At 42.0% G+C, this 16,928-nt stretch overlaps 1 protein-coding gene across 30 annotated transcripts in view; it reads left to right on the top strand.

Annotated features, from left to right (window-relative positions):
- Positions 1-16,928, top strand: part of LOC119128997 (receptor-type tyrosine-protein phosphatase delta-like) — a 116,645-nt gene that overhangs the window by 77,304 nt on the left and 22,413 nt on the right. For 8 of the 30 annotated variants that reach the window (XM_037262056.1, XM_037262043.1, XM_037261970.1 and 5 more), the window contains 20 exons: positions 2,785-2,973; positions 4,046-4,054; positions 6,216-6,233; positions 7,690-7,800; positions 8,803-8,814; positions 9,269-9,538; positions 10,149-10,258; positions 10,506-10,703; positions 10,853-10,978; positions 11,074-11,221; positions 11,299-11,444; positions 11,584-11,728; positions 12,492-12,794; positions 13,702-13,895; positions 13,997-14,023; positions 14,126-14,243; positions 14,475-15,062; positions 15,386-15,480; positions 15,560-15,816; positions 16,614-16,707. In XM_037262056.1, coding sequence (XP_037117951.1) covers positions 2,785-2,973; positions 4,046-4,054; positions 6,216-6,233; positions 7,690-7,800; positions 8,803-8,814; positions 9,269-9,538; positions 10,149-10,258; positions 10,506-10,703; positions 10,853-10,978; positions 11,074-11,221; positions 11,299-11,444; positions 11,584-11,728; positions 12,492-12,794; positions 13,702-13,895; positions 13,997-14,023; positions 14,126-14,243; positions 14,475-15,062; positions 15,386-15,480; positions 15,560-15,816; positions 16,614-16,707 — 3,158 coding nt within the window. The remainder of the gene's footprint in view (positions 1-2,784; positions 2,974-4,045; positions 4,055-6,215; positions 6,234-7,689; positions 7,801-8,802; positions 8,815-9,268; positions 9,539-10,148; positions 10,259-10,505; positions 10,704-10,852; positions 10,979-11,073; positions 11,222-11,298; positions 11,445-11,583; positions 11,729-12,491; positions 12,795-13,701; positions 13,896-13,996; positions 14,024-14,125; positions 14,244-14,474; positions 15,063-15,385; positions 15,481-15,559; positions 15,817-16,613; positions 16,708-16,928) is intronic. The other 22 variants (XM_037262008.1, XM_037262159.1, XM_037262176.1 and 19 more) reach the window with 11 other exon arrangements.

The following is a 16,928-nucleotide window of genomic DNA, read 5'->3' as shown; positions in this document are numbered from 1 at the left end:
CAGTGGGAGGCTCCGTCAACACAAGAGCGTTGGGTTACTCGTCCGCTCTGATCTCAACGAGCAGCAGCGTTAGCCTGAAAAGACTTTGGTGTCACTTTACACTTGTCCCGATGATGGATGACAAATAGCTTGTGTGATACTCGCTTTTCCTTGTGTAGGACATTTTTTTTTTCCAAGCAAAACAAAAATAACTGTTACGAGGGGACACTGTTTTTCATCTAGGGGCAAAACATTTGCTTTTTGGGTGGTTGGGAGCTCCTGGAAGTGACTATAAATCAATAAAATGTCTAAACATGTGACACGTTGCTGTCAACCAATTAGCGGACAGCGCTCGCTTTAGCTCCACCCGATACAGATGATGACCCAGACGGTATTCCAATCATTATTCATGAATTTTATGTTACCGTATTTTCCGCACCTAAAAACCTCCAGTTTTCTCAAAAGCCAACAGTGCGCCTTATAATTCGGTGCGCCTTATATATGGACCAATATGGATTCGTGGATGAGGACTAATTTATTAAAATAAGCTTTACGTGTTTAATTTGTGTGTTGTGTGATATTAACGTTTGAGGAACATTGAGTTATTGATATATTGTTATTGTTTTCACTATTTCGAGTGTGACTATATTGTGATTGCATTAACGTTTGAGCAACGTTGAGTTATTTATTCTATGCGCTTTATAATCCGGTGCGCCTTATTTATGGACAAAGTTTTAAAATGGGCCATTCATTGAAGGTGCGCCTTATAGTGCGGAAAATACGGTACAAGTTGAATGTAGCCAGAAGGGCAGGAATTTACTGTCACTTCACCATTGTTGCGCAAAACTATAACATTTTCAAAGCATGGCATTTCTGTATTTAAAATGAGGTCAAATAGTCACATTGAAAATCGCTTTATAATCTTACACCTTTTGACATTTAAAGGAGGGTTTTTATCCACGTTCAAACACCTCAGGCCATCTGCACCAACGCATGATTGTGACAGGGAGCAGATTGTTTTTTAAAGCACGCGTCCTCAGCGTTGAGCACCGTGTCCCACCCCAGGTAGATGAAATAGAATGTATTATAGCTGCAGATGAGGGGCTTTCTTTGAAGTAAGTGTTTGCATAATGAAAGCGAGGAGAATCACGATTGTTATGCCGCCTTCTCTCCCTTGTGCTCCCTCTCTCTTTATGTCGGTCTCTCTGTTTTCCTTCTTTTGTTTCACTATTCTATTTCACATTTATTTTTTGCAAATGCAGCTGTTTTATAGTATATCCATTCACCCCAGTCACACGTGCTTGCCATCACCCGTACACATCTTGTTCACTTTGGTTTATAATGCCCATGTTTCCATTTGTCGGTGTTATGATTGATTGAAATCGGAGCTTTTAAAAGGCCACACGCATGTACGCTTTGAAAGCCACCGTCTCACGACGCGGCTGGCTACAGTTGGATGGGTTACTACCAAAATTAGCATCTCCTTGGTGAGGTTCAGTGCTAGGATTTCCCGGTAATGAGCCTTGGTGTGGTTGAAAGAGATCACAAGGGATACTGGATTATTTTTTCTTTTGAGAAGAGGAGTAGGGGGCTAAAAGTTAAATACCTTTAAGATCAAACACACGTCTGTTTGCTTGTGTGGTTTGGTCATGGGTGACTCATCAGCCTGTTTGTTTATTGTCACCCACCAGGGGATATATTAGATACACTTTATTTGCATAGAACACGGGTCACATTCAAATTCTATGTAAAAGCCTTTGAGATGTTAACGTGCACCAAAAAGTTTTTTTTTCTTTTACAGATACTTTCATTTGAGCTGCCGTTATTTTTGAAACCTGACTGTATTGTTGAACAATTTTATTAGTACATCTACGGAATAATAAACAACTGGAGAATGTCCACTCGAATAAATTATGGTTGTTGAAAATTACTTAACTTCAAGTTAATATATTGTTTAATATAAAGTATTTTAACAGATTTAATACATAATGTTTATATATTATATATAATATGTGACTCAAAATGGAAAGGCAAACAAATGGAATAATTTATGCATTAATAGATGGGATGGTTTGACATTTTGAATTGGGTTTAAAAAAAATTTTAACTCTGATAACTGGAACAGCAACACACCCAAGAGAGCGTGGAAAAACTGCTTATTCTTTTGAAAGTCTTAGCTGTGCTTAATGTGGTGTGCCTGAGGCTTGATTGAATTTCCCCTATCAGAGCTATTTAGCATGTTACCTTGCTATGAAACCTTCAACAATACTACATCGAATATTAATTTTGAAAAACTGTCCAAATTGTATTATTATTATTATTATTATACAAATGTACTGTGATCTTTCCATGCTATAACATCATGAAATAATTGAGTTGTGCAAAACAATTTGCCATTGCAAAGTTGACCATCTACCAAACAGTTCTCCTCTCATGTGTATATCAAACAAAATTGCCCAATTTTGGTCCCCCCCATTTTTTTTTGCAGGTGTAACTTAGCCCCCTGAGCTCCCCCAATGCTACAGTCCACTCGTGTGAATTACAAAGCATGTGAATACTGGTAATTAAGGGAATACCTCATTGAGCTGTAGTAAATTTAAGAGAAAGATATGAGGACAATCCTCCACACAAGGCTACGTATGAAATTTGAAGCCATAATATCCCCATCCACATTTGATCCTGCTTTATCCTTCATGTGATGCAATGCTTTTTAATCCTAACACATGTGGACGCTCTGCGGGCTTGCATGAACAGGTAAAAACACTTTGCCCCTCATTTTTTGACATTTGTTTCTGATTCTTGCAGAGGACCAGCTGCCTTCGGGGTTCCCCACAATAGATATGGGTCCCCAGCTGAAAGTGGTAGAACGCTCTCGGACCGCTACCATGCTCTGCGCGGCGAGCGGAAACCCTGACCCAGAAATTACTTGGTTCAAGGATTTTCTGCCAGTCAACACATCCAATAACAATGGACGAATCAAGCAGCTGCGCTCAGGTAACCATCGACTTACTGCCTTAGCTCTCGTCCCCTCCTTAAATCCCACGTTTAGTTCTACTTCAAGAGCTTCAATATTCCCCAATCCTCTTTATTTTTCCGTTGGCCTTTTGTGAACCTTGCCCCGATTGCTGTTTCACACACTTCCTGCCGTGGTTTCTGGCCGTGTTCTTCTGCTGTCCCTCTCTGCTGCTGCTGCCGCCGCTGCTGCTGTTATCAGTTGCCTTGGATGGTTGCCAATCCCTGTAAATTCTTCTTGGACGTCTAAAGTGAAAACTCCCAACGTTCTCCGCTTTGCTCCAAACACTCTGAGGCCTTCCTGCACAAGTCACCATTACGGCATGGTTTTGTTTGACTAAAGGAGCTCGAACGTCTGTCAGTACAATTTATTCTTTTGACAAACCTCCAAATATAAAGCCTAGTAATGGTGGCGTGTTTTGAAGGAATTGCCTCTTCCAAGCAATCTCACTGCTGTGACTAATCAAATTGATCAAATAACTTTTTGTCCTTTTCTTAGAAAATCAGTGTAATCACTGTGACAATTTGTGGAACTCAAAATAATAATAATGGCCTCATAATTTTCCTTTTTTTTTTCTTTTTTTTGTATAGCCACAGTAGTGTGTAAATCCCCAATGAGTCTTTTCAGTCCCTTCCTGCTACTTACTTCCAGGGATCAACTCTGGACACAGAGCCCTCTCCTGTCTCCCCAACGTTTTGCTTCTTTGTGGATTTAAAAAAAAAAAAAAACTCTATGCTTCTATACCTGCTTGTTTAACTAGCTGGCTCAACCCAAAGTCCTTGCTCTGAGTCCCCTACCTTTTTATTTTTCAAAATTAAAAAATATTGTTACATAACTGCTAAGCTACATATTGAATTTAAATGTTTGCTATCGTTCTAATAATTCCTAATTAAGCATACAGTAATGTTTCATGTCATAGATAAAGAATATACTTTTCTATTTGACTTTTTGGGGGTTGGGAGTTCCAGTGTTTGTCAAGGTGTGTACTCAATGGACCGATTGTAATGCCATGTCTATGCTGTTTCTTTTCTCTTTATATCTTTTTAACCACAGAGTCCTTTGGTAAGTGCTTTTGTCCCGAGGTCCACACCCTCACTGTCCACTCTTCTTTATACCTTTCACTAATGTTGCTGCTCTTCCTACTGCTGCTCACCTTTACAACATTATGGCGTTATTAAAACGCATGGCATGCACTGAACTAACACTGGACACAGAGAAGCATACAAATGCTAGCTTGCGATGTTTTTGATTCAAATAAAACATTTAATGACACATTGATGTGCATTCATAATTACGTTCTACGTATCAGTCACTGTAGGCAAACATATAGTTGGCCTCACGTTCACATGTGCACCTGCAGCTTTTCCACACCCAGGGAATTGTAAAACCCTTCTCCTCACACTTGCCAATTTACTTTTTCCACTCCTTCACTTATTTAATTATTCCTTCCCTCACTCACTCTGTCATTCACTCACCTACTTACTTTCCCCTCCGCTCCACCTTATAGAGTTACCAGTCAATAAGTCATCAACTCTAGATGGCTGTTAGGTAGGCCTTGGACGGAGCCACTGTAAGAAAATCAATGGCGACTCCATTTCAGAGTTCTAGACAGTAACGGTACAGTAACTTGTATATAGCTAAACCTGTTAGCACTGGTTTTCTATACCAGTGCAAGACAAATTCAGCAGGTAAAGAAGAAAAAAAAATTCACCCTGACATTCTATTTCTAACTTGTATTAAAAAAATGCACAGGGCTGTCATCCACTTTAGAATTCCGTCCTCGAAATGAGTCAAGGAGAGTTACTTCCTGCTCTTATTTGTTTTATAACTGCCATTGCTTTTTCAATTGAAGAGCCCAATAGAAAAATAGTTGGAAATATTTTTCCGCAATTGACTGGTTGGTAAAACCTGATCTGACTTGAGTTTTAGCGTGTTTTACAGCCAATGGTATCGACCAAATTGTTGTAGTTGCTTCGACTACGACATAATAAAACCTCAGTTTTTGTTTTTATGGTATTGACATGATTTTTAGTCTTGCTAATATGGCCATATGATACAAACCAAGTGTACCATACTTAAAAAGCAGCAATGCTTGATAGGAACAGGGCTTTCATTACTGTAACTCAATTGCCTCTTTCCTATCTGATACAGGCTTCGCTCTGCTTTCCTTTTTTTGAGTGTGTCAGTTTTCCAAATTGTAATAATTTGGTTGGAAACTCCAAACCATGCCACATCAAACGCAGAGACAGACTAACAAACATCTTTACTTTTGCGGATGTGGCAATTGGCCATGTACATTTTATTTGAGAGCAGAAACCACTGCAAAGTAGAGATGACGGAGCGCGCCATCCAGAGCTAATGCCAATATTAGCAGACATGTTGATTTTTGTTATTTCAAGCCAATCTTAATTTGATGCTGACAAATCACATCATCCATGTGGTTTTAATCAATGAGCAACATTCTTGGAACCCTTCATGGCCAAGGAGGGAGGGACATGAAATGTGGGCAACTAACTACGAAGGCTCACTGTTGCCTCTTGAGGTCGCATATGGTATTACATGACATCTTTTTCTGGCTGAATGTATCTCAAAAAATCCATCAAATAGTGACGAATTCAATAAAGTACGAAATATTCATTTAAACGATTCCATTTGATCTTGTCGGCATAGTTTGGCTCTGATTCTGTAGATCTTCAGCTTGACATTTACAGCTCAAGTTTCAGATTGTTATCAATGTCTTTGGTGTTAGAACCTCTGATGATCACTCCAGAAGCATTTTTGCTCGATGGGGTCTAATAGTGATAAAGTGTTGGCGGTTTGTAAACTCTAGGGGGGGAAAAAAACACTAAAGAACACATTTATTCAACTCATCACCGATTTTCATCCACATGGGGGACACGTGTAGCTTAATCCTGAAATGTATTCAGTCTTGGAGACTAAGCGCAGCCTCGTCAACTACCCCGCTGAAAATCAATGAGGTCTACTCAATAACCCATCTCCTTGAAGCTCTATCACTCTGTCTTTCTCCAATCTGTCACTTAAAGCTTATTCTGACTTGATTTTAAAAAAAAATGCCTCTTTCTTAGTTTTTCTCTCTAATTTGGTTCTTCTTACTCCCCCCAGTTCTGTCAGTATCCCTCCCTTGCCCCGTTCCCCTTTCTGTGGCACTAACATTTTCTTCTTCTTCTCCCTCTCTAATCTCGTGCATTCATTGCCCACTCAGGTGGCACGCCCATACGAGGTAAGACTGCTGGGAGGACCAACGTGACACAGTGGCCTGATTCCATTCCAACCCTCGGCTTCCCCTTGCACCAGTTGTAGGAAGCAGCTCAGGATGAGTCCATCTGTGTTGCCGTAGTGGTAACCGCTCATCCGGCTGCTTCAAATCTGCGGTGGGAAGAGGCGCAAGAGGAGGGGGGGATTGGAATTGAGCAAGCAATTCATTATACTATGACTTTTAATCACCTTCCCTTTTCTCATCCTTTCATTATCTGCTCATCTGTTCATGTTACCATGTCAGCCCCACAATCGTTAACGTAATTCCATTGCTTCCTTAATCATCATATAGTGATCCCATCACTTTAATATCAATTTGCTTCTAACATTGATCCTACCTTCAATCTAAAGCATGATGTGTTTTATGTTCCTTAGTTTAGGTTGACAATGGTCATGTTTTTTTTCCCAATTTTTCCTTTTTTATTTTTTCGGTGACCTGATTTTTGGGTGATGGTCTTGACCTAATCTTGACCCCGCCCGCTTTTCATTATACCTTGCCGCTATTTACCCAATCAAACGAACCCAGTTGTGTCTTCCCTCCCAGCTGTTATTCGCTCAACCCGAAATGTCCAGATGGCGAAGACACACTTTCAGACATTAATGTGCTCACACACACACAAACGCACACATTCACACATTTCTTCATGAGTTGTTTTGTTTTTTTCAACCATTGCTTTCTCTCTTCTCTTTCATTACTGATAAAAAGCCCCAAACAACCACTTTTTTGATAAAGTTTTTATGGGCGCTTTTTGGGCTTCCAACACCATTTAAAAAAAAAAAAAAAACTGGTTGACTTTTTTGACAGTTTTTCTATTTTCAGGGAGTGAGAAAGCATCGGCCCCCTTCCAAAGGCTTTGCGTATGTCTTTTAATGTTTTGTTTTTTTTTGTCTGTTGGCCTTAACAAAGGTCAGTTGATTTCTTTACCACTTTTATTGGGTGTGCATTTAATGACATCACACTCCTGATCCCATTGGTGGATCCGAAAAAAGTCAGGGTTGTGTTATTGCCATGGCAATGATTTTGAAAAGTGATGTAACTGGATTTTCAGACAGTTTCCAAAAGGCTATTTGTCACTGGATTCCTCAACGTGTCGACTGCTTGGCTTATTTATTTCTGTCTTGCATGGAAAACCATATATTCCCTCTTATGGACTTTTTGTTTCCCTCCAATTTCTAAATCAGGATGCTGACCTTTGTTTTGAGGAGATTTTTGCCGACAATGACAGAAATGCGTCCCCCATTGAACGGGCTTTTTTTTGGCCCACTTCTCCACCGATTTCACTTTTTGCTGATATTCAAACTCATTTGTCCTTTATGATAATAAATGTTATGTATCAGATCATGACGCCTTTGATCATTCAATGTTTTTGTCTTTCTGTTCTCCTCTCTGTATATTTTCATTTCCTCGTTCCTGCATCCAGGCGCACTGCAGATCGAAATGAGCGAAGAGTCTGACCAGGGCAAGTATGAGTGTGTTGCCACCAACAGCGATGGAACTCGCTATTCCACCCCAGCCAACCTCTACGTACGAGGTAAGAGGAGCTCTTGTGGGGGTTAGGGTTGAAATTTTCAGCAGTAAAAAGTTCATATTTTATCTATAATTAATTTGAGAACCATCATTTTTCAGATACATTTAATACCTTTAAAAACGCTACTTCACAGACTAAGAAAATAAACGCGCCCAAGAGTGTATGAATTATGTACATGGAAGTATGTTTTTTTATTTTATTTCCCGGGATGTGTGTTAATCAAATTATTTATTGTGTAATATTTTACACACCACCATATCATTTAACCAATTTCCCTTCCAAGCCATAAAATGGAAGGCTTCCAAAACAAGGGTCGTCTTTCCACACAGTTAACGCAGGGCTGAGTGTTTTTACTGAGGCTATTAATCTCTCTGCCCTCCCTTCTTAGCCTTTAGACCTCCAAGAGAAAACAAATCATCATCTGGTTAGGACTTTTTGTGTCTCTCGCCAAAATCTGACAGCCGCCTTACCTCTTCGGGCACTTTAAAAGCACGCATTCTCACACACGCCAGACCAATGTTTGAGTCTTGAAGACGTTTTTAATCCGGAGGCCTTTTGCTCTGTTGCCACCCCAATCAAGTAAAAAAAAAAACCAAACAGCAACCTTTAAACAGCCTGATTGTTGCTTGCTCCGGGGAATTAGAAGCAAACACACACAAGTAGATGTACAAGTTGAAATACATAAATGTCAGCGACTAACAGATATATGCATATGCACAAACAACAAAGTCAGTGATGTGTGTCTAGTAAAAAAAATATCGTGGCGCATCCAAGTGAATGTTTGACAGGCTGTGACGGGCTTTTACCGACATACTGGCCCCTCCACAGCTTATGTTTGTTCCAGGGTTTTCTTTTCAGCTTCCCTTCTCGTCTGTTGCCACACTCCTCTGTCTAACGTGTTTTTTCTCCCTGTCTCTTCTCTGATATTGGCCATTTTCCTCTCTTTACCCTCCTCCCCCTCTTCCATTTACCCCTCCTCCCGCTCTGTCCTTACTCCCTCGGCAGAGCTCCGAGAAGGTTGGTACTGCAAAAACCAGTGTGACAATATTGAATCGCTGTATTGAGTGTTTCTTTTGGTCGATTAAGATACCATTTGTGTTGGTGTTTACTGCCTGGTTTCTGTGATGTGCATTTTTTTTTCCCCGAGTGCACCTTGGTTTTGCTGTGCTTTGTTTTTTGTGCGTGTGTGGGTATCATTTGTATTTTCATGCATAAAATATTGATTTCCTGCTGCTAACACCATCAATAAAACATTTCCATATCACATGCACCCAAGTGGTGACTTACCTTACCGTTGGAATGTTTGCTGTCTTTTCTGATTGCCACGAAATTTCATTTGAAAGCACGTGGCAAGCTGAAAACACATGCCCTATTGTCATCCATTGCACTTTGCTCAACAACACATTGTTCTCATAAATGTCTAATGGTGCTTCCTTTCCTGCCTTTCTGCTTTTATTGCACCGCGCTCCAGTGCGTCGCGTCCCCCCTCGGTTCTCTATCCCGCCGGCGGACAGCGAGATCATGCCAGGGGGCAACGTCAACATCACCTGCGTGGCGGTGGGCTCGCCCATGCCCTATGTAAAGTGGATGCTGGGAGCCGAGGACCTGACCCCAGAGGATGATATGCCCATCGGCCGTAATGTCCTTGAATTGACGGATGTACGCCAGTCCAACAATTACACCTGCGTTGCCATGTCAACACTCGGCGTTATTGAGGCTGTGGCGCAGATTATTGTGAAAGGTGAGTTTGTCAGTGTATGGAGGGGAAAAAAAGGAATCTTCCGGATGAGCTTAGAGAGAGGCATGGCTTCGACCTTGTATCTAAGAGGTCTTTTATGCAATTCTATTCCAAGTTTCATTTTCTTTTATATCTAACTGGCCACTCTAAGCAGCACCTTTCTGTTGAAAAGAATTGAAGTCAAAGACTCAAGTGAAGTCTTTCATGAGAAATAATAAAAGGTATTTATTTAAAAGTAAGATTAGATTTTACTGAAGGAAATGAGGAATGGAAATGTTTGCCCCTTGCCACTTTTGCATAGCCAATGTGAAAAAATTCTAATTAATAAAATTAAGAAAAATATATTTTCTTAGTATATTATTAATATAAATGGAATGACCATTTTAAAATTTACGAGTAATAATCCACCACTCAAAATAAAAAATCTCCTAAATTCAGGATAAATTAATTTGAGAGACTGCTCATTTTAATTATCTCCAAACAGAAGTCCAAATATGATACGCCGTTGGATATATTTGATTATTTTCATGATTCATTTTTTTCCATTGGTGAATTTATCTTTCAATGACCAGTGTTCAGGCACGATAAACCTTTAACACTGTCGTTCCTTCAGCTCTCCCAAAGGCTCCCGGCACACCCGTGGTGACCGAAAGGACTGCAACAAGCATCACTCTCACCTGGGATTCTGGCAACCCCGAACCTGTCTCCTATTACATCATACAAGTAAGTTGTTGTTATTGCATTGAGTGAGCAAAATATGATACGTATATGAAAATGAAACAAAATAATAATGATGGTTCACATCATAAAAAAAAAGCCTCCAGTTTCCCCCTGCCTGCATTTATTTGTGTAATGTTGTGCGACCAAACGCTGTATCCTCAAATCATCCCTCACCTTGTGTCATAAATCATAGCGTGTGTTGGTTTAATGCCCACGTGTTATTGTGTCTTATATCTCTCTCCTGCTGCAGCACCGTTCCAAAGGCTCCGAGGACCCCTATAAAGAGATTGATAGCATCGCCACCACCCGCTACAGTGTGGGTGGCCTGAGCCCTTACTCCCATTATGACTTCCGCGTGGCAGCTGTTAACACCATCGGCCAGGGTCCCTCCAGCGAAGTGGTGGAGGCTCGCACAGCAGAGCAGGCGCCCTCCTCACCTCCCCGACAAGTAAGGGCAACGCCTTGAACGTGCACTTGTCAGGCATCATAAATATTATTATGTTTTGGCATAGAGGTAAGACTATTGTATTCAAACCTTCATTTTAATTACTGGTCATAGAATACAGCCAGAATAAATAATTGCTATTTGGCTCTTAGGTCAGAGGTCGCATGCTGAGCACCACAACGGCAATCATCCACTGGGATGAGCCAGAGGAACCAAATGGGCAGGTAGTGGGCTATAGGGTCTACTACACATCAGACAACATGTTGCCAGTGAACCAGGTATTTGTTCGTGACGTGTGACCCGAGTATGGGTCAATGCTTGTGTTCATTCCTTGCCTTTTGTGTGCGTGCGTGTGTGTGTGTGTGTTCTGCAGTGGGAGAAGCAGATGGTGCGGAGCGCCAACTTTATCACCATTCAGAGCTTGACTCCTAACAAGACATATTACATCAGAGTGTTGGCGTTCACCTCCGTTGGCGATGGTCCTCTTTCCCAGGACCTGCAGATTATTGCCAAGACTGGCGGTAAGGCAGCAGAGTATGTCACCTTTTATAAATACAAGCAAATAAATTGCTAATGACCTTGTTCTTGAACTCTTCAGTCCCATCGCAGCCTTCGGAGTTCAAAGGAGAGGCCAAATCTGAGACGAGTATTTTGTTGTCCTGGATAGCGCCACCCCAGGGTGGCCCTGACAACCAGATCACGGGATATGAACTGGTTTATCGACGGGCAGACGATACTGAGGAGGTGAGCGTTGAAGATGTTTGCACATTGATTCTTGCTCGGATTGGCTCTAAGAAATGGTCTGGTCGACCAGTACCTGTTAATAGAAGTCGTATTCGGGTGCGACTGATGTTAATGTCCTGCATCTTCATGTTCCCTTTAGAAGAAAGTAAGCTTTGAGCCAACAAGCTCCTACCTGTTGAGGAACCTCAAGCCTTTCTCGGCCTACACTTTCCAATTGGCCGCGCGTAGCAAACATGGCATTGGCGCGTATACCAACGAGATTTCCATTGACACACCCCAGACACGTAAGTTCAGCTGCATATTGTCGAGTGTGAATGGCACGTGTGTGAAAAGAGTCAGGCTTCATTTGGACAATGCAAAAATAGTATCGGTACACAGTTGAGTACCAAAAACCACCAAAATTTGTCGCGAAAGGGGAAAGATTTTTAGTTTGCATTGTCACAAATAGGCCAATCTGAAATGTGACTTACATTGACCTCAGGTTTGATATTTGAACCAATGTCAAATATGACTTCCAAAAGCTGCCATTCTTTCCTGATTGGCATAAAATGATGAAAGTTATTCCTATTGTTGGATATCAATGTGAGGTCTGTAAGGAAAGCATGGGTTAGACAAGTCAGACATTTATAGCTGGAGATGCGATCTCCGTCACGGATCGAGCGCTCAGACTCGAGTAGGACAAGTAAGTTCCAGGCAGGTACGTTTGTGTGTTCTAAGCTCTAGTCGCTCTATTTTGTGTTGCGTCTCTTTAAAGTCATTCACTCTCTTTTCATCAATCAAACAAAGGTCAACACCCATCACTCAGTATCTTTGTTCGCTCATCTTGCTTTCTAGCCAGAGAGCCATTTTTCTTGATATCTTCTGTTCACCAGTGTTTAGTTTTCATTTTATGTTTTTTTTTTTTGTCTTCTGTTCTCTGTCTTGTGTCTGCTCCATTCCATCCACCATTCCTCCTCACCACTTCACCCCAATAACAATTTATACACACCACCAACTCACACTTACCCAAAACAAATCCAACTCTGCCTCCTCAAACTGGCCAATCAGTTCCTTCAGCACCTCCCCAGGACATAACATGCACCAGCCCCACTTCTACCAGCATCTTGGTAAGTTGGGCACCACCACCTGCGGAGTTTCAGAACGGCGTCATTACGGGCTACGCCGTCCAGTATTCCACTACCGGGGTCAACAAAACATCCAAAAGGATTGACGGCATTCCAAAGGAAGGTTCTCCGTACCGCTTGGATAACCTAGAGAAATGGAGCGAATACGGAATTACAGTGCGGGCGCAGACGGAAGCTGGCGACGGACCTGAGAGTTTACAGCTGATTATCCGCACCGAGGAAGATGGTATGTTTCCAAACCCTCTTTGGATTTTCCGCCCCGCTGTCAATGGCTACCACTACCAAACTAATATGACTAATAAGCTCCAAGTGATTAACGACAATCCTTCCTTGTATCCCTCCTAACCACCCAAAGTGGAAAATAAAACTCCCTTTTCTCTTCCCTTGCCACTGCTTTCTCTCCATCTGCAGCAAACCCTTTTTCCATGCAGCTTTTTTTTCACGACTCTTTTTTGACTGCTTTTTGCCCTTTTCTTCTTAAATCCTAATATTGGGATTTCCCTTACTTGGAATAACAAATACCCCTCAATAACTTTGGCTGAACCTTGGCCTCCCCTCACTCCTAACTGCCCTGCCAAATCCTTAACACCTTGACAGCTGTTTTGAATGTGTTTTAGCCCCGTTTCATCAATGTTTGCCTAATTCTGTCATATTTCCAGCAATATTTTGACTATTCCTACTTAATGGCTGACACTCCCGGCGTTCCACCAATAACACTGACTCTAGTGTTGTGGGGGAGACGTGTAGTTCTTGGCAGCACAAGAGAGTTTTTTTTTTTCTTGATAACAGTATTTTCTCTTTGACTGTCTGCCACTATTTATCTGCCCGTGGCGACAAATCCTTTTCTCTCTGCCATTCTTATCTTTCTCTACATTTGCTTCTTATCCGTCACTGCTTTTTCCTCCATGTTTTTCTTCGAGCGCGCACATGTTTTTTTTTTACTATTTTGACCTTTTTTCCCCCAGACATCAGTGAAAATTTAAACTTTTTGGATGGCTGCATTTTTACATCAGTTTTTCAGTGTATTTTTCTGCCCCAAAGCTATTTTTAATTCAAAACAGAATACTTCCAAGCTAACATTTAAGTGGCCATCAACAGTGACCCTTGACTTATATCCCAAAATGCATTTATAGTTCCAAGTGGTCCTCCTCGAGGGGTGGACGCAGAGACAGTGAACTCCTCAGCCATTAGGGTGAAATGGCGAGCGCCAGCCCCAGAGTTGCAGCACGGTCAGATCCGAGGCTACCAAGTCCACTACGTGAGGATGAACTATGGCGAGCCTCAGGGTCCGCCCTCCATTAAGGACATCCTTATAGAGGACTCACAGGTAACCGCCAAATGGAATTCTTTGAAATTCAATTAGCGATTTATAATCGTATATTAACACTTGTGTCTTTCCTGTGCTCATTCTTCTCAATCAATACTCAGTGGGAATATGACCAATCAGCTCAATATGTGAGTAGATATTTCTTTAAGCTTGTAGTTGGAGGTCTCAGATGGATGGACGGACGGACATTGCCACATATTGCAGCTGACCGACTGACTTTTGTCTTGCAGGAGGCTCTTCTCGGAAACTTGAAGGCCGACACTTCCTACTCTATCTCGGTAGGAGCTTACACTGCCAAAGGAGATGGTGCCCGCAGCAAACCTGTTGCCATCTGCACTGCTCTACCATGTAAGTTTTGCAAATATATTCAAATATATTCATTAGTTAATACCACAAACATGAACAGCTAAAAACTTACAGAGCAAAGCAGAATTTGAAAATATTTAAGAATGTTAACCACAATTCTGCAAATTGTTCATGTTTACTTTTCAATGTACTCATATGTTAAGCACTGCGAGTCGTTTTTAGTCACTGTTTGGTTTTTCCTCACCCTCCTTTCTCCTAATTCCTTTTTTATAGTGCCTGAAAAGCCCAAACTAATGGTGAGCGCAACTGACTCGGGCACCGCTCTGCTTCAGTGGTACCCGCCGCCAAATCCCCTAACGCCACTCCTGGGTTACCGCCTCACTTTTGGCCGTGTCGACGTCCTTCCATTCACTGTGGTGGAGTTCCCCAACAAGGAAAGCCTCTACACTGCTCAGGATATCCATATGGGGGCCAACTACATTTTCAGACTCTCCGCCCGTAACAAAATGGGCTATGGAGAAGAGGCAGTGAAAGAAGTGACCACGCCTGAAGGCTCCCCAACCGGATACCCGGAAAATATTGTCTCGGAGGAGATGTCTGCCAACTCCCTCCGCTTGACGTGGAAATCAGTGCCACTCATTGAGCAAAACGGAAAAATTGTCAAATACTCAGTGCTGTACAAGGATATAAACAGTCGGGGCAATTCCTCGGAAATTGTGGTGCCCACTCCGGGGTCAAGTGTTTTGTTGGAGGGTCTGAGTGCCGATACGGTGTATGATGTCAGGGTGTGCGCGTACACGACTGTCGGGCCCGGTCCGTACAGCCCCGGTGTCCAGTTTAGGACGCAGCGGCTAGACCAAGGTAGGACTCACACTCAGTCCCTAACAACTCATCTTCATCATTCAGTTCTCCAGACAAACTTCCAAACGTAGCACACTAGTGCTAACATACAATCACACGCACGTCTGGTTACATCCTGAGTGTCCTTTTTCATTGTCTTGTCGCTGTACTCTTAGACAAAACATCCTTTTCCCAAATCAAGGTAAGATTCTTGGGTCTGTTTAGTTTTTCTGACCCGAACAAATACGAGTAAATGGCCTGTACCAAAAACTACAACCGGACTTCAGGAAACAAAGGTTCACCGTCAAGTTAATGTCATTTTATTTGTTTTTGTCTCATCTTAGTTTTTGCCACCAACTTCAAAGTGAAGGCCGCCATGAAGAATTCTGTTCTGTTCTCCTGGGAGGTTCGAGACAAGAATCCTACCCAGCCATTCACTGTAGGAAGTTTTAAGAATACCTTTTATTATTGCATCGTAGTGTGTTGGTCAACTGTGAAAAAACCTTCTCCATATTCAGATCCTCTACGGAAAAGGCCAGTCTGTGGAGGTGGATGGCAAGCAGACTCAGAAGCTGATCACTGGCTTGCAGCCTGACACCCTTTACTCATTCTTGCTTACCAACCGGGCCAACAGCGCCGGGGGCCTTCAGCACCGCGTCACCGCCACTACTGCTCCAGACATCCTGAAAAGCAAACCCGTCGTGGTGGGAAAGACCAATGCCGATGGCATGGTGACCGTCCAACTTCCATCTGTGCAGACGGCAGCTAAAGTCAAGTAAGGAAGACGCATTCCAGAGACAAGAACATGATTTAATACAACAGAGAGACTCCAATTACGTTATAATAGAATTAACGTCTCTGTCGGCCCTTTGAGCTAATTCCACCATTCCCCCTTTGCATCCTCTCTTACATTTATTAGCCAAACAGGAGGGATTTCTCTCTTGGAGTTGGCGGACTCGCAATTCTTCCAACTCCCACAGCAGACAGGGCAAAAGCACAAAGCTCGTAATCTCTTTCAAACACAGAAGAAATAGACAACCAGTGTGCTCCTTAGAACTCAACTATAAATCTCTGAATCATTCCACTGCAACACCCACACTGGCACATCCCGTCACTTTTTTTGCTCTCATTACGCTCATTCCGTTTTGATAAAAGACGTCGTCACAAACTGTAATCAGCTGCTGTGTTTGGTTTTATTTCTAAAATACATCATCAGCAATTCTGCAGTCTGCAAGAGCATATCTGTTCATCTTCGTGCTGCAAATTCAACATTTCACCACATTTGATGTAATGCCAGTTATGTTATTAAGTGCGAGCAGCAAGCGCCGGAGTGAGTCATGCACTGGGGACACATTTATCATTTTAGCGAGAGTGCCCTCATGGCTTGGCGGAAGCTATTGGTGCTTCAGCTGATAAAAAAAAAAAATACACTCTTACTTTTGTTCTCCGGCATGGTTATATCATTTGGGCATTTTATTCGGTACACCTGCAAATCCACCACAGGTGCTGTGTTGCACTTTTACAACTTTTAAGTTCATGAAAAAAAATTATTCAGCACATCATGTCTTTCAGGGGTTATTATCTGGTGGTGGTGCCACTAAAGAAGCAACGAGGAGGGAAGTTCTCGAATCCATGGGAGGACCCAGACCAGATGAATTTAGATGAGGTGGGTATTCTTTCGTTCATGCAAACAATTTGGGATTGAAAAAAGTCGCCTGTGAAATTTCAGGTTGTATTTTACTTTTAAACAAAGCTGCTTTTTGCTTTAAATGATATCTGACTCAAGGGCATCGGATCTGAAGTATTTTGCTGAATATGTAATGCTAAAAATAAAACTTATTCCAGCAACACATTGCGATATCATTCAAGAACAGTCAATGTGCTTGA

This window comes from Syngnathus acus, chromosome 1 (assembly GCF_901709675.1).
Source record: "Syngnathus acus chromosome 1, fSynAcu1.2, whole genome shotgun sequence".
Lineage (NCBI taxonomy): Eukaryota > Metazoa > Chordata > Actinopteri > Syngnathiformes > Syngnathidae > Syngnathus > Syngnathus acus.
Note: the sequence above shows the minus strand (reverse complement) of the source record. Positions and strands in the feature narration are given on the sequence as shown.